The following is an 18,292-nucleotide window of genomic DNA, read 5'->3' on the forward strand; positions in this document are numbered from 1 at the left end:
AAACATTTTCTTCGCTCTAAGTGACGGGCGGACCTCTCGGTACAAAGCCTGCCAGTGTGTGGACAGCTAACCGTGAATACTAAATATGATTAGCTGCTGGACTAGGAGAGTTGTGAAGTTACAACTGGCTGTAAAGACGGTGACAAGTTGATGCAAGTCAGAAGAGAAAATGTGATGTGTGTGTGTGCAGCAGGAGAAAGCCAGGAAGTGTGTGAGTGTGTATTGTGCAAGTTTGACTCCTTCCAGCAGCTACTGTATAAAACTAATTTCGCTGAAATCAATCTGGTTGAATGTTTTTTATATTCCAGGTGTTAAAAAAAACAGCTGATAGTTTTCATTTCCTTCAGGTGGCAGCACTGCCTGCTGCTCACATACATGCACTCTGCACTGATTGGCTATATGTATAAACCATTACATAACTGCTCCATGGGAAAACTGAGGTGACCCAGTTAAGGTAGAAAGCAGGATTAATTTACACTAGATGCAGTGAGTGTGTGTGTGGGGGGGGGGGGGGGGGGGGGGGGGGGGGGAGACAGACTGTGCATTGATTCTGTGCCACTGAGAGGAAAACTGCAGCATAGAGTAAAATAAGGAGGAGAAAGTTATAAAATGTTAAGGAAAGAAAACACTTTAGCTGTAAGTGGCTCACTGGTTCCTGCTTTATGATGTATATATTAAACCTTTCTATAAACATTAGTCCACTGTTACATATAAAACCTCTGAAGGCCACACAGTATAGAATACAGGTTTAACAGGTTCCTTTTTGTATGTTATACATAGTGTAATTCATGTGTTTGATAAATGCACTCATCCTTTTTAATATAAAGGTACATTTTAAGATCTGCAAATGTACTGAGTCTTCAATTAAAATAAATAAACTCACTTATAGTTGTACGAGAGTTTACACTATAACTGCACTATTTATATGTTCAATATTTAGAAAAATCATGGAAATGATGTTTAAATCCTGAATCTATATGTGAGTTTTATTACATTACTATGGAATACAAAGGATACAAGTATGAATAATCAAATGTAGAAATTCATAAATGTAGGAATACAGAAATAGTGATTTGGACTCTGAACCACTCCCTTTTCATCTTGAGTGGTAAAATGTAATTTCAGCAGGATTTTAAGCCTCAAATGATGTCTCCTTCTGTCAGACTGATTATGACAATGAATGATCATGTAAACGTAAGATACATTTGCAGATTAACACCATTGTTTCAAAAATAACTTTTGTCATCAAACCAAAGACAAAGCTGTCTTAACTACGCCTGCTACACAGGAGATGCTGTATGGAGCGTGTCAGTATAATTAATTTGAAATGAGCATTGGCTAATGTGAACACCAGCCAATAATTACAGTACACATGTTCACCTGCTGTGCCTCCCTGAGTGTAAAGTCATGCCAAGTGAATACAAACGTAAAACCCTGAAGGTCTGTGTGTAAGACACTGAGCTAATGTGTGTTTATACCTCCTGCTATGATCAAGTAATTGTCAAATTATTATGTGTGTGTGTATGTTTGGGTCGGCAAATCTTCCAGGTGTGAGAGAATTTCCCGCTGTGATGACACACACACACACACACACACACACACACACACACTGTAAAAGTTCATTTTGAAGTCACTTGTGATTGACATTATCAGATTATGCCAGTGGGAGATTCAATTTAATTATTTTAATCTGTGGCTTCAGAGACAAGTCAGAGTGATTTATTGAACACCGGACTGGTCCAATATGAATACATACTGTACATCTCTCACACACACGCACACATGCATTTTTGTTATCTTGTACAAAGAAGAGAAAAAAAGAGGCGCTTCATTACTTGACGTTCATTTTTACTGATTGATTTCTGCAACATACAAACATTTTGGGAGTAAGTGTGTGTGTTTGTGACAGTAACAGGACAAGGGGCGTGGCTGAATGAGAGTCCCACGGGAGGCAATGAGCAAGCAGCAGCGAATCATATCACTCACGCTCACGCCACTAACGATGATTGGAGGAGAGGGGACGAGGGGAGGGGCGAGCTCTCTCTTAAAGGCACAGGTGGGCTCTTTTTCTGAGATTGAGGCGAGTGTGCGGCTGACGCGGGGAGAGAAAAGGAAGCTGAGGAAAAGATGGGAAAGGATGAAAAAAGTGAAAAAGAACATCTCCTCTCCACATGTTACCGAGCAAAGGGCGTGTTTTGTTTTTGAACCGCTGAACAGTTAACAGATGCATTACCAAAGTGAGCAGATGTGTTGAAGACGGCAGCCTTTTAAAAAGTAAAAAGGCATGAATGAGGATGGAAGAGGAGGAAGATGAAAGAGAGTGATTGGAGAGCGAAGAACAACAGAAGAGGAATCTATGAAAGATTGAAAACGTGTGAAGAGGAGACAGAGAGGCAGAGAGATTATTTGAGGAGAGAGAAGCAGGGGTTTGGATGAGGAGCAGTGAACTTGTGATGCAACAAACAACCGCATATACAAAAATAACTTTAAAATACCATTTACAAAAAAGAAAACGACCATTATTATTATTATTATTATCATCGTCATCATTAATATTATTATTACAATCTTATTAGGAGCCCGTTGTTGCTATTTGAATGGTGACCAGTTGGCAATCTATTCTTTTCATCTGCCAACCGATTTAAACAAAACAAAAACAAAAATCAATCTTTTTAAGAATATAATTAGAACATAAAAGTAAAAAATAAAACAACCCTGAAACATTTGACAGAGGAGGAAACCAAAGGGCAGAAGAATAATTTACAGTTTGAAGGGAAACATCGTGTAGAGGGGAGGAATCATCATCATCATCATGCACTGACTTTCTTACATCTTCTGTTAATAATATTTAAGCAAAAACAAAAATCTGAAATATTATATACCTAAACTGCCCTGTACAGTTCTTTATCTTTATAAAAAATGCATATACTGTATAGTAACGGGAGCTAATGGAGGAGAAGTTAGCAGAGATCAATTCAAATCTGGAGAAAACAGTAGTCCTGGGTCCCGTGCTGCTTAGGTCTGAACGGATCATTGTCTCACAAATGCAGAAGCAGGTGAAGAACGACTTGGCCGTCAGATGAGAAACCAAACAAGTTGCATTTTAGTTTCATGAGTTTTACATGATGAGTGACATTCATAGCTCCAAACGAGGAGGTCTACTGTGAGTAAACCGGCCGCTGAAGCAAAAGCGTGCATGGTCGATCATCTGAGGGCCGCGCCAGCAGGACGACGAGAATGAGAACAGAAAAGCAGCAACAGGAAATTAAAACAGCAAATATGAGTCCCAAGTTAAGACCAGGAGACGCCCAAACAACAACAAAGAGAGAAATGACTTTAAGAGAAGAGCCAAATTAGGAGGGGGGGGTGGAGTAAGGCAGGCTCATGGTCCCAGCAGTGAGAGCCAGAGTCACAGGGCTGATGAGGTGTTTGGTCATTACTGTGTTTGAGGTTATTAAACAGGGCTGTTAGCTCTTCTGGGCACAAATTCTTGAGCTTGTTCTTCAGCTACGATATCACTGGATCAATCTTAGGAGTGTAGAGGTGATAATAAAAGTCTGGAGCAACTTCTCGAGGTAAGAACCTCCAATCAAACAGGTGGAAAAGAATCCAATTACAGCTGTAATGTCCTCATCTAACTCCAAACATCCCAAAATCCATAACTATTCATTTCGCAGCCACAAAGATTCACGATTCCGGAACCAATAAACCTACGAAAGTCGACTACAATGACCAAACCACGTCAGCCTCATTCCTCTGGTAAACAGGGAGGTCAGCATAGAAATGTGAGAGACTAGAGCTGATGTTACTGCAGCTAACGCAGGACAGCGCTAATCTTTACGTTTCTACGATGATCCGTTATAATGTAGCACCAGCACACAGAAAGAGGGAGAGATATAGAGAAAGAGAGAGAGAGAGCACCCTGGCAACCTGTAAATACCCAACAGAAAAGGTTGCATCATGGGTTACAGATTATCTCGGTTCGCTTTGAAGATTGTTGTTCATTCAGTAGGAGGAAGCAGACACCTGGGAGTCCAGTAAAACCTCAGGGATCAGCTTCCCACAGTAGTTTTTGTGATTAAACATAATTCCTGATTGAGGACAAAAACTGTTACTTTTCTCATTTGGTATGAACCAAAGTATTTTTCCTCTAAATTTGAGGGGAACACTTTTCATTTTAACACGTGAGGGTTACGCCTACATTCCTCTTCATTCAACGTAAGAACGGACAAATCTTCGTGATGTGTCTCCAGCTCAGAGAGAAAAAACAAGACCATTTCTTAATCTGCTCTCAAGTCACCAAAATAAAAAAAACAGGAATTATGCTTTAACCATTAATAGGGAAATAACCAGGCTGATTCCAGGTCAGCGTGTCGAGATGTAGAAACCTCTAGCATCAGCAAGCTGAGCAGGAAAATGTGGGCTTTGTTCTAAAATGGACAAGCCACTTAAACAGTGAGTGTTCTTCAGCTCTGCACAGTGGCACTTCGAAGGAAGGACTGAGGAGGAGGAGGCACTCAGTCTCGACAAGCTGTTGGCACAGAGTCACACAGAAGGCGCTTCTATGTAACACTGTGCTGTCTGTCTGTCTGTGTAGCATCTATCAACTTTTTTTTTGGACCAGCCAGGTGTGATCAGCAGAGTCTGTCTCCTGACAGGCGAGGACACTGTTGGTGGACGGGCAGACGGCCATCATGTCCACTCCAGGGGGGGTTCTCGAGGGCCTTTGGGCTGGATGCAGCGGTTACCGAACCCTGAAAGGAGAGGAAGTTCTTAGCTGGGTCTCAACTGAATAGAATACATCCAGAAATTTCTCTCCCAGGAGAAACATGTGCCTTCAGTTCTTGCCTGGTCTCAAAACGATCAAAACATTTTCTGCACATGCAGCCGTGGGCTAGATTTCCTATCAGCAAAAGCAACGCCACACATCGAGAAAGAAGAGATGACATTAATAGAAACCGTGTTTGTCAGCAAAGGGTTTTGTTCAGACTGAAAAACCATTACTTGTGCAAATTATACCCGAGGTTCCTCCAGAGCGTTGACAGTGGAAACCTGGCCAACGGCAGCGTGCAGTCACAGGAAATAAAGGTAAAAAACACAGATGTCTGGACATGTAAAAGAAGGGACGACAGCAGACTTACCCACCCAGGTCTGCCTTGCTGTCTGTTGCTGTGGCAGATGCAGGGTCAGCCGGTGACGTCTTCTTAACGCGGTCTGACACATCTGCACACGGGCAAACAGACACACACACACGCAGGTTAATGGGGTGGAAACACTGTGTGGATATGTTCAGGAGGTGTTGTGTAATAGTTTTAGTGCTGCATGACCTGAATATATAAATTACACAGATTTATAAATGCTCAGATTTAGTTACATTCCAAGCAAGTGAAAATCCTTGCAGAAGTCCAATAGTTTTTCCTTTTTAGATTATTCTCTCTCTCGCAACACACACTGGAACTACTGAAGCAATAAATTGGCAGTAACCATCATCACAGTCCTTGTAGCACAGATAAGCATATACACACATTTTTCATTTCACTCCTCTATAGACTTGTTTATCTATTTTTTCCCCAACTTTCCGTATCTTTCTTTCTCGCCATTACTCAGTCTCTCGCTCCTACAGCTGCCCTTTTGACAAATTCTTTCAGTCTTATCGTGCACAGGCTAATTTGTAAAACAGCAAAGGCCCCGTCTCCTCCTCTGCTCTGGTGACTATACCTACGACAAACGCATAAACGCAGCACGAACAAGGACAAACATGCAGCGACTGGCGAGCAGATAAAGCGCCGCTACACGTGCAAACACGCAGATAAGCGGGCAGTAATGGACTTTTGTGACGTGTGTGTTCGTACCTGTAGGTGAGCCGCTCCATTCAGCGGAGGCCGAAGTCCTCACATCCAGAGGGTCTGGCGGAGAGCAAGGGAATGAGTGAGTGAGACGAAGAAAGAAACAAGTGATGACAAAAGTCTACACACCCACACATCCCCACATACACCCACACACCCCCACATACACCCACGTTTCCTTTCAAAATCACTATAGCTGCTTTCAGACATGCACTGAACTCCGGATCACTTCAGGAGATTAACCAGATGGGCTGTGTGAGAATGCAAATATCCAATTCAGTTTCTCCAAGTGAGCCCACACACAGCAAGAGATTATCCTGTGAGTAAATGGGTGTGTTGATGATTTTCTAAAACACGACAGACGCAAAATGGAAAAAAACCCAACAAAATTACAAATATCTCAGGATGAAGAAAGGGTGTCCTACACGTAGAAGACATCGAAGATGATGCCAACTTGGAAAAACGATGAAATTTGAGAGTTTTTGGTGATAATGGTTTCGCTGGTGACAACGTGCTGAAGAAAAAAAACCACGTTATTCTACAGGGGAACTGATGCATCAGGTCCAGCCTCCTGCGCCACCTCTTGCCTGAATGCTCTGGAGATTTTCTTGTTGGTGTGGACGCAGGGGATTCTCAGGTCTGACCTGGAAAATCTCCTGCAACGTTGTTCATATGTGAAAGGCAACGTCCAGAGAAAGCCCAGACTCCATTGTCCTGACATTTTCCGGAGTTCATGTCTGAAAACGCCTTCTGCTTCACAGTACCTTTCCATTTTTCTTCATCACTCAGCCTTTAATCCAAACATTCCTTCATCTATCGCTCACATCGCAGAAAGAACAACCTCCACTCCAGCCTTCAAAGTACCTCAAAGCTTCATCTTCAAAAGTGCAAGAATTGATTTTTCTTTGAAACACAATGAGGCTGTGAATACAGGTGAGAGCAATGATCTTTCAAAATCTCTCCAGAGGCGATAACCAAGATCCACACACACACACACACACACACACACACACACACACACACACACACACACACACACACACACACACACACACACACACACACAGCAGATCTGACAAAAACTCTAATGCTGCCCTCCAGTGTTGTAAAACCGATAAAACCTCTCACACAAGCAACATGTTCACAGTTAAATCTCCTGCTGTAATGTGGCTGAATATTTTCATCCTGAAATATCAGAGCACAAAGGACAAACACGTTATTAAAGAGACTATCCTGTGAATAAGAGCTCACAGGCCAGATACCTGAAATGTGTGTGTCTGTTTAAAGTGAGGATGAGAGAGATTACTTGTTCATTCACTGTACAGGAACAGATAAAAACATATTCCTGTTTTTCTAGCCGGTACGTAACACTTATAGCAAAACAAAAGCAACAACAAACCACGTGGATATTCTTTTCCTACAAATCAATTTCAGAACTATCTATCCATTTTCTTAGAGTTGACCAATAACGTGGAACCCAGGGGGCGAGCCAGTTCGTCCACACTGCTGGGAACACACACCTGAGATTCACCTGTGACCAATGCAAACGCACCTGTGGCCAGTATGAAGGACTCGGGGGTTCTTGCAGGGAGGGGGGGAGGGGAGTCGTCGCTGTCCCAGCAGTCTGGGATGAAAGGTCAGAGGTCAAATGAGAAGCAACATTAATGGCTGACCAAGGAGGACAGACAAGAGATCGGCAGTGAAATGACAAGAGACAGACTAAAGCTCATTGGTTCCTCCTGAGGACGTCAGGTTTACAAACACAAAACTGTGAAATTACAGAACACTCTGAGCTTGTTAAATCTGTTTGGTCACTCTGCAAGGCTGAAGTATGGACAGATATTTGACAACATTTCGTCATATTTATAATAATGCATTCTATTCATTTATTTTACACTGACTTCATCTGTTTTAGACATGCACCTTCACTGTTCATTATTCAAATTTGGTTATAGTAAGTACATTAAATGTCATTCATGAAGTAGTAAGTCGATAATAAAAAAAGGATGTTGTTTATTTTTCTTATATTTTACCATTTATTTGATTTACTGTTGTGATTTTTGTTCACTTTTTAACTCAATTGTTAATTCGTCTTTGTTATGTTTTTAAAATAGAAATTAACTATGCTCCAGACAGTCGTGATTACATTTCCCTGCATTCACCTGACCTCATATCCTCTTCCTATTGAACTTTATTTCATATTCCCCATCTCTGTGAGCAATATTGCTTTCTATGTTGTTTTTAATGAATACCCACAGGCCACTGCCATCATGTTCAGCTCCTGCAGCACGTTAAAAGAGTATGATAAGCGATGCAAGAGAAGGAAAAGGTTCTACCGATCTCCTCATTATCAAATAGTCTGGTTAAAATAAATAAAGAGAATTATATAATGAGGCAACTCCACCTCTGTTTACCATAAATATTATAAAGTTAAACTCCTCAGCCTTGATTAGTGTCACATCTTGTTAATAATGACGAGTGATTAATTATCAGTTACAGGTCATAAATTAACATTGATTATTAAAAGGCTAGTTACACTGATAACAAATAACAGTTTACACTATGTATGATCGTTGTTCTCATTAATTAGTTTATTAATTAGTTATGTTTTGTGTATTTGATTCCAATTGCTCCCTGTTGTCTTGTATTTGTCTTACATTTTTTTGTATTTATAGAGCTAATTTTATTTTAATTTTTAAAACAAATCTCCGATAAACAGAATATTAGGTAGAAAAAGATGCTTGGGGTAATTTTGAAATGTTGTTACACTGTTTGTCCAGCAGAAGGCGCTCTCACTGCATTGTTTCTCAACACATGAAGCAGAGTAAACGTCTCAGCTGAGAATAAGGAGGTTGTTCAGTTTGGGGCCCTGACGAGTTTGTGAAAGAAATTGATGGAAAGTAAATAAGTCCAGTATCTGTGGCGCTCTGTGCCCTGAGTCTGAAATCTACCCAACAGTATGAAACAAGCAACAAATGGATTCAGTGACAGTGCAGCCAGTAAAACAAGCAGCCATCAGCTTTTCCCTCGACCAACCCCAAAGCAGCAATTAGCTCAGTGCAACTCATCAACAAGCATTGTCATTAGATTCTTGCAACCAATCAAACAGCAGCCATTAGATATTCATAACCGATTACAAAGCGCCGCCGCAGCCCGGAACATATGATGAGCCAGAAAAGCCAAGCAGACCGAAGGACAGACCACTTCAGGACTGTGAGGCAAATAATCCTGCATTTGGTTTGAGATAGTGGGACGACCTGAGGAGAGCACAATGTAGGAAGTCAGACATTTTAATTAAAACAAGATTTGAATTTCCTTACTGAAACTGGTTACTTAGTTGAGAATGTTTCTCAGTTTCTTTCCTTAAACAACTTTTAGGTTTGTCACTTGGCTGCTTGTGTTCCTTGGTGTAAATGAGTAATAATAATATTAACAACAAAATGTCCGTATAAGTTGTAAGAGTTTGATTTTCCCTAGTTTCTCTGATACATTTAAGGCTTTTCAAGCCTTAAAATTATACTAGCTTCTTTTAAGTTGCTTTCCGATATTCACAAAAGTCCAGACATTTTCTGGACCGTTTCCTGCCAGTCAAATATAATGACAGTGAGCTGGAATATTCACAGCGAGGGAGTAGGTGTGTTGACGAAATTGGAAGAATACAAATATCTTAAGATGAAAAAGATACAATACATGTAGAGGATGCAGACGAAGATATCAATAATTTAATCATATAATTTTTGTTGGGTTTAAAGACTCCTGAAAAGTGTTACACATTTTATTTTAATACTCTCATGTCGTTTACAAAATGTTGTAACTTAAAACTACTCCTCATAAAGCTATCATTAACCTGGTTGCTTTAAATTAGTTTAAACAAAATCCTCTGCATAATGTCAATAAAGTCAAAGACTGGTGTTTTCTTCTGATTCCAAGAGAGATTGTAGAATTTAATTTAATTTAAGCTTCCTGCCTCCTCATAGCTTCATCCCAATATCTAAAGAAAATGCAGTTTTTCATTCCAGAACCGTTCGAATGCAAAGTCCAGTTCAATCCACTCCACATCACAACAGCTCCAATCACACCAAGAATCCGATTTCAGAATCTCCTGATTTTGAAATCCGACACGGAGGAGAAAGGGGCATCGTTCTCTGCACCCAGAAGATCCAAACCTTATCACTGCGATTGTGACCGTGCAGCAATACAGAGTGTGACACTGCTCTGCTCAACCCAACGTGCACAGAAGTGTGTGTTTAAATATTTTGTCAGTATCATGCAGTGTTGATCCTTCACCATCCGACATGCACACACACAGTTCCCACTCACAACTGCACTGAAAAGAAAAACACACACAAAAAACACGATTTCTTTCAATTGTTCGCCTGTTTGCAAGTTCACCCACTTAGACACACAAGCTGAAAGAGAAGGAGAGTTGTTTTGACAGATGTTTGCCTGCTAACGTTCGCAGCATTCCTCACAAACCAACCAATTAGTTATCCAGTCATGCTTTAGATGAGACTCACTGGAAACTCTCACTCTGTTTTTCTCTCTCACTAGTTTGTTGTTTTCTTTTCTTTTCATTCCTTTCTTCCATGTCTCATGTTTAGTTTTTTTCTCCCCATCTCTGATTTGCTCTTAGCAGTAAGAACAGTATAACTCAGTGTGTGTTGACAGGAACTACTTGTCGTTAGCATGTGGTCTGTCTAAGACCTCTGTGTCCTTACTGACCCAGAAAATGACTCCACTGTGTGGTTTCCCTGAGCTTATGTGAGAGTGGATGATAAATACAAGGCTTTCAAGGCTCATTTATGCTCAACGTTTGATACGTTTGTGGAGACAGACAGAACCTTCTGTCCGTACTATGTCTTCATTTCGTCCGTTTTTTGCGCACATCTTCTGAATGCTTATGAATACAGACGAATGGAGCAGGAAGATCGGAAATCATGGGGGGGGCAGTGTAGCTAATAATTCAAGCGAGTCGATCATAAGAAACAAAGATGAAATGTCAACAATGGCTCAAGTTGGTAAGTTGGACCACCGCTGTTTACAATGCCGCAGTGTTCATCTCTTTCTTAAGAGGTAAATAATATCAACCTCCTCCACCTTTAAAGTGTTGTTTTCAGAATCTCTTAGCTCGGTGCTGCTCTCTAGTGGATGTATTGCTTAACAACGATAAGGATGCAAACGTGCATGTGGGCAGTGACGGTTCCATTCTCGCACGTAAAGGCAGCATAAATGAGCCTTAAGAGTTTAAAGGAAAACTTGACTTAACTCCCTAGAAATAAGATGAGCTTAAATTCAGCGTTAAGCAAACTTAGCGTTGTTACCTCCGCCAAAGAGGTTGTTTTTGCCCTTGTTTGTCAGCAGGATTACACAAAAATTACTGAACAGATTTCCACCATATTTAAAGAGATGAGTAAAGACAGAACTCATTCAATAGGACCGATCCACATTTTTTTCCCGCCCGCTTTATTTCAAATTGCAAGATACGGTGTTCATTTTGACATTTTCACCAATTCCACAGAGAATAATTCATGGATCTTGGTGAAAAATATCTGCATATTAAGGGAACATATTTACCTGTGTGTGTGAAATTTGGTGCGGTTTGATTTTAAGGGGAATGTTGGGCTTTGGCGGAGGCACAAGCTCCACAATTACTAGTTAAGAGTTATTTTTTCTAAGCTGTAGTTGATTAATCAGAGGTTTTCTGTCTAAACCTGAAAAAACAAGGGAACCCAAATGTCTGTTTATCTGTCTATCTGTCTATCTCCAGTGATAATATGTCGTTTTCTTTGTTAATCGATTCTGTCAGTAAAGCTGAAGTAATTAGATACACTCATTCAATTAGAGGCTGATTGACATACTTGCTGTGGTTGCAGGGGGTGAGGGGGAGCTGTGCCCTGCGATCGACATTGGCAGCACCTTCCTGACTGGCTGCTGGTCTCCGTGTTGAGGAGATGTAGTTACCGTGGCCGTCGCCATGGATACATTAGTGCGGTAGCCCTCCTTTCCTCCAGACATCTCTCCATCCCCCTCCTCATCCGAGTTATCGGAGTGCAGGGGGTTGGTGAAACTCAGGGCAGTCCTAACGGGAGTGGAGGAGGAGGAAGAGGAGGATGAGGAGAGGTGGGACGAGGAGGAGGAAGAGGGGGCAACTCGGTCTGAGGAGGAGGAAGAGGAGGACGTCTTTGGGAACTGTTTCTCTGGGCTGCTGCAGGCCTGAGACCACGGAGCGTGGCTCGCCTTCACCTCGACCCGCTCCGCTCCCGTGACCTCCCCCTTCTCTCCGCTCTTCACAGGAAGGTGGTTTGGTCTGAGGAGGACGCCTCCATCAGGGTGACTCTCCCCACCAGCTCCTCCCTCCGTGCCCGAGTCCTCCGACAACGAGGAGCTCGACGTCAGCAGGGATGGGCCAGAGCGGGCTTTGAAGGCGTGACCTCTTTGCAGCATGCTCGAGTTGTTGGGTGGGCCACAGCCTGCTACTCCCATCGAGGAGGAAGTGTCAAAGCTGCGAGGTCCTTCCTGCAACGGCACCTTTTTAATCTCGATGCTGAGTTTCCTCTCGATTCGAGGAGCACCGGAACATTCAACAACAGGGGAGAGCGGCGAGGAGGGAGTCTGGCTTTGGCCCGAATCTGATTTTGTTGATGCTGAAGACAACTTGTTGTTGTAGTTGTCATTGAGATCCAGATTTGAGACCTGGGTCTGCTGTTTTTGACTTTTTAGATCTTGCTCAGAGGGACTGGTCTGTTTGTTTGGACTGGGCTCGGACTGGTTCTGCTGCTGGTCCACGCCTTTGTTCTAAAAGGAAAGGGAATATAAAAAAAATATTGAAAATGTTTCATCTCTCCAAATTACAAATGAAAAGGTTACAACCGCAAAAAGCTACAGTCACATTACACTTCTGCTCTATAAATATCTCCAAAGCACTAAAGCCTACATGATTCATTCAAGAAACTTTTTGGAGGGAAGTCCAGTCAGATCTGGAGAACTTCCAGGTTAGAGTTCACTGAAGTTCAACACTGACTGTGCAAATGAGAATAAGAAATAAAGTTTAGAAATGGAGAAAAATATATTTTAGTGTTTTATTATGCTGTAAAGTACAACATTACATTACTGGTCAAACATACATTTACAAGTTGTTTTTAAAATAGATATTTGTTATAAGGCACTTAGTTTTCATACTTAGTTTTCATACGAGTACATTAGAGTAAAAGACAGATGAACATTCCATGCACCACATAAAACCCCCAGAGAAGCACAGACGTGTGGCTGTGCAGTAACACAATAGATTTAATATACAGTATTTCTATTGTATTAACCAGCTCACCTGTGTGGTAGCCAGGACATGTATGAGAGGTTTGGGGTGGTAGCGGTCATTGTCCTGCCGTACATTGGTGACAGTGGGGAAGGCTGAGGGGGGAGAGGGGGTCAGGATGGGGGGTACGGGGTGAGGCTCCGGGGGCTGAAGAATCTCCTCCTTCACGTCACCTTCTGCCTGGGAACTAAACGGAGATAGAAGAAGACAAGAGGGGTCAGTTAAAGGTTATTACACATTCTGGCTTTTGATGCTTTCCAATAAGACATCTCAATTCAGAGCTCAAACTGCAGCAGGAGCAAGTTGTGTTATGTTGAGGTTCAAATCTAAACTTTTTTAAAGTCTTAAAAAATGTAACTATACCACTTAAAAAATGATGGAAAAATAGAATTTCATCATCATCCTGGTCAAAAGGTCTTCCAAACATTTGAACAGTCACGTTTCAATGAATCTCCATCTAATAATGAGATGATGAAGCAAAGATGACGAAATTAAGTTAAATTCATCTCATACATGAATTAAACACGTGAATTAAACTAAAAAGGCTGTTTCCGTTCATTCCGTGAAACCAAGTTTTCCACCACTAGATGGCAGGATTTTAAAAAGTGTAGCAACATGCTAATATTGTGTCAACATATTAGAGACTAATCACGTCCTCACAGCTCTTGCCCGTATTTAATGTTGACAAGATATGTTTATGTTAAGTGAACTGAAAACAGACTGTGAATCAGCACATCAGTGTTTATTCCTCGACATTTGTTGTATGTATCAGGATCTGAAAACAATTTTCCAGATTCTATTGAATTAATTATTTTCTATGCAGCAACCTACCTCTTATTGCAGCGATGCGTATAGGGAGGTTATGTTTAAATTCCTTTTACACGTTTAGTATTTTTATTCTTTTATTTATAAGTTTTTATTTGTCATTTATTCATAATTCTTGTGTATTTTATTTGTGAAGCACTTTATAACTACGTTTTTAGAAGTTCTATATAAATACAGATATTATCATTAAGGGGAATTTGTATTGTATTTCACAGAAATCTCCCACATGAACTCTAATGTGTATTTTAAAGAACCTGCCTACAGTCTCATCACAAACCCACCTATAGATACACAAAGTGTAGGCGTGTGGATCATACAGCACAGGATATTGAGGTTGTGACAAAGCCAACCACACAGCAATGGAATCATATACATGAATCGTTCCACTTGACAGAATACACATTCACATGTGTGCAAATACTGTATGTATAAAGACAGCGAGAAAAAACAGTGAAAGGATGTGGTGCTAAATCAAGAGCACATGATTGAAGTAAGAGGCGACAAAGGACTGACAGCACATGATGCTGTGTGTGTGTGTGTGTGTGTGTGTGTGTGTGTGTGTGTGTGTGTGTGTGTGTGTGTGTGTGTGTGTGTGTGTGTGTGTGTGAGAGAATCAAAGAGACATAGAAATTCAGACACAGAGAGAAGTTGCAGAAAAGAAGCACAGGGGATTTCCTTTACTTGTGCAACTTAGAAGCTGCAGTCATTCTGTCAGAGCCTCAGCACTGCAGTACATCTACAATATGGGGCTTGCAAGAATGATATTGTAAAGATTAAACGCAGACAGAAGTTCAGACCACATGCCCAGTGAAAGCACTTTTAATGACTTTGTATTCTCAATTATCAATTGGAATTTAGATGAAATGTCAAAGACAACATACTGTATATCTATAATAAAAATGCATGCGGGTGTTAAGATGTGTAGCTGTTGTTAAAATTCTCAGTTGAGAGGTCAGAGGTCATGGCTTTGATCTTTTCTAACCACTAGAACCTCCCTCCCAGTGTCTCTTACAAGACATTCGATTGCAACGTTATTTAAACAAGAGCACCATTATTCCTTTTGATTTTTCTTTAATGAAAACATACATTACCCAGGAGGCTTAACCTCATCTATATCATCTTCATTGGCTGAGCCAGCAGAAGACGTATTTAACAATAACACAGACGACTCCCACCGGTGCCGATCGTTTCCATGGGGATATGAATCATTCAGACGAACAGCATTTATTCAGGCCCAGTATCCCTCTAAGAGGAGATAAGATGAAACTTTAATGATTCCTAAGGGGGAGCTGAGCTGTTACAGGAGCAAACACTAATAAGCCGCAGCAAAACAAATAAGCAGCATCGACTGGCAGAGAGGAAATGGAGGTTACAATCACGGCACTCATGAGATGATGGCAGAACCGAGACACACATGAAGGACGTTATAAATATGTATGAAAGTAATATAGGGGTTTACTTGAAGTGAATTAAGTAGAAGTAGTGGTTTCCATGATTAGTTTCCTTAACAGCTTCAAAACATTTTGTTTAACTGCAGAAAATGAGCAAACCCAGATTTACGTTGTGCTGATAATAAGAAAGAGGAAATCATCAGTGGCCACATCGGACACACACTTAACCATTTAACTTCCTCAGACTTTTTCCAAACTTTGTTTTGCTATTCTGCAACATAGCCAGTGGACTATGGAATAAATACTAATATGTACTAATATTAAATACATTAATTTGGTTTACACATAAAGAAATACAACATATATGTGTTGAAATGTAATTAAAATACCTCACTTTCATGTATTTTGGGTTTTGTACCAGTTTCAGTCTTTTTTTTTTTTTTTTAAACTGACAGTGTTATTAATTATTCTATTTTTTACATTCCTTTCATATTTTTTCTACTCAAATAACTGATAACACTGTTATGTGCACGGACCCCTGGATAATTAGCACATGCACTAATGAAAGCTCATTGGAAGCTGGTTGTCAGAGCCAACTGTTGTATTTTAAATATATTATAGATATTTTTTTATTTGCTAAGGATAAGCAGTTCTATAGTTACATTGTAAATGAATTAACTATTACAATTATTGCTGGATTATTTGGTTGAAAATATGGAGATTTATAATTAACAACAGAGTTTTTTTGGAGTATGTATTGGCTACATGCTTATCTTAAGTAGGTATTTTCATGAAATAGACAGAGCAATCATAATGTTTTTTTTTACCTACTTTCTCTTTTGACTTAGTAAGTAGTAGTAATAGTAATAGTGCAAGAGCAGCATAACACAAACTCCCTCAGCCTCTGATATGCACACTGACACGTTTCAAAACCTTAACGTTCACTTTAAATCTTTATCAAGGTTGTAAAAGTTTATACATATTCTCTGGTTGTAAATAGTGTTAAGTATTTCTGCAGTGTGAATCATTAATTTTTTTTCCCTTAAAGCTGTTAAAAGCTTCTGCGTCTAAAGGAAAACTTCTCTAAGAATCTGTGACAATTATAAAACACTTCAAAGAGCTGGAAACTACGAAACTCACCATGAGCCTCTGTTCTTCTCCTTCTGCCCTAAAGCATAAAAACACTACAACCATCCCTGGTGTTTGGTGCTGGTGACATACTTAAGAATTAACAAAACACAGGCACACATATTATCCACACACATGCAACCTAAACTCCTACACATAAGCAGACATCCGTGCACAAAGACACATGCCTTCATAAGAACTTTAAATTAATGTTATAACAACACCCACACTTAGAAAATAAATTGTTTTTTAAAAAGCACAAACACACAATCGACAAGTGTACTTTGCCCTCCATATGTAAACTCCAGAGGGAAGATGCTGTATTTTTAATCAGAGCTGCTTCACTGTGGGACCTGAATGCATTCATAGGTTGTGCTGGAATAGGACTGAGCTTAGAGATGCATGCACTGGATCAAAGAGGTCAGGTCAGGCCGGTTTCAGACAGAAATTTTGAAATGATGTTCTCTCCGTCCATCTTAAACACACACAAAAAATCTCCCATGAAGAGACCCAGGGGGAGTGTGGCCGGCAGAATTTGGACTGTTACTAAAAACAGCTCTTACCCTCACTAAAATACTCTCAGGCTCAAACCAGGCCTCGACAATATTTCTTTAGGAAACAGAGGGATGATGGGCAGAATAAAGACACATACTGTGACACAGAGTGAGGTCAAAGAGAGAGACAGAGAAAGAGAGAGACACCCCCATATATTCCTCACACGGCCTCAGGCTCTGCCCCACTTCCAAGAACGCTTCCTATTTTGGCAGCAGTTCCCAGCTCAACTTTGTATGTTTTCCTTAGAACAGGAAAGAAACTTTTTCAGAGCACACATCACTTTCAGCCTCTTCCAAAAAGTAGGAGCTCTGAAGAATGTTTGCTTTCCCTGTCAACCGGCTGGTACAGTAAACAAATTACGCAAACCAAGAGCAAGATCATTTTAGAATTCATGAAGGGTAATAATGCTTTCAAATTGGTAACTTTTCAACTATGCTTTGCTTTACAGGTAATTAAATATCCTGGCAACAAGATGTCCTCTGCGACATTAAAGCAGCAATGCAGAGACAACTGTCTCACAACAGCATCCACCAGGGTTGTTTAAAAAGTTGTGCATCACCTCATTAACAAGGGATCGAGGCTGCAACTCCGCTAGATAAATCATACGAGGAGGAAACCAGGGGGTGAAGATGAAGTACAACCCCTGCTCGGCACATATAACAAAATTAAAGAACAGAAGACAGGGAGGGATTGGAGCGGAGAGAAGAAGAGAAACGAGATGAAGGACTGAGAAAGAAACAAGGCGGGGGAAAGATTTATAGTTTAAAAGTGAGAAGGCAGCAATGTGTGTTTATACATTACAGATAGAGTGTGTTTGTGTTTGAAATAAGACGCCTGCGTGTGTGTAAGTCTATTTGTCCTCAAAGAGAGAGGATGAAAGATGTAGCAGTTTTACTTCAACTGGCCTGGGGTTATGATGTGTTCAACACTATGTAGTGTTGCAGAGTGTTGCAAAGTGTTGCAAAAAGGTCTATAAATACAGCTGCTCCTCAGGCCAAGGCAGCTGTTAACAGCCAAACACAAGTTAACTTCAATGAAGAGGAGGCCGGCTGTATCTGTGGGCTGACCGGCAGCTTGTGTCGGAAAGCTCTGGTGTGTTTGAGGTGAGAATTTTGCACGCTGCAATTTCATATGTTTGCATTGTGCAGTCCACACAAATTGTTGTGTAGAGTTCCTCCTACAAAATGCAACACCCACTGTGTTCAGTGGATTTACACCTACTGCTCACTTCTGTG

General features: G+C 40.7%; 1 protein-coding gene across 5 annotated transcripts in view; it reads right to left on the bottom strand.

Moving 5' to 3' along the window:
* Positions 1 to 1,831: 1,831 nt before the first annotated feature.
* Positions 1,832 to 18,292, bottom strand: part of ptpn12 (protein tyrosine phosphatase non-receptor type 12) — a 39,525-nt gene continuing 23,064 nt past the window's right edge. The window contains exons 13-18 of one of the 5 annotated variants that reach the window (XM_069520294.1): positions 13,171 to 13,345; positions 11,705 to 12,641; positions 7,399 to 7,470; positions 5,853 to 5,906; positions 5,146 to 5,223; positions 1,832 to 4,754 (exon numbers count right to left, since the gene is read on the bottom strand). In XM_069520294.1, the coding sequence (XP_069376395.1) occupies positions 4,693 to 4,754; positions 5,146 to 5,223; positions 5,853 to 5,906; positions 7,399 to 7,470; positions 11,705 to 12,641; positions 13,171 to 13,345 (1,378 nt within the window). In that variant the 3' untranslated portion in view covers positions 1,832 to 4,692. Of the gene's footprint in view, positions 4,755 to 5,141; positions 5,224 to 5,852; positions 5,907 to 7,011; positions 7,032 to 7,398; positions 7,471 to 11,704; positions 12,642 to 13,170; positions 13,346 to 18,292 lie in introns of those variants that run through there. The other 4 variants (XM_069520295.1, XM_069520296.1, XM_020092296.2 and 1 more) reach the window with 4 other exon arrangements.

The sequence above is a fragment of the Paralichthys olivaceus genome, chromosome 23 (assembly GCF_024713975.1).
Source record: "Paralichthys olivaceus isolate ysfri-2021 chromosome 23, ASM2471397v2, whole genome shotgun sequence".
Lineage (NCBI taxonomy): Eukaryota > Metazoa > Chordata > Actinopteri > Pleuronectiformes > Paralichthyidae > Paralichthys > Paralichthys olivaceus.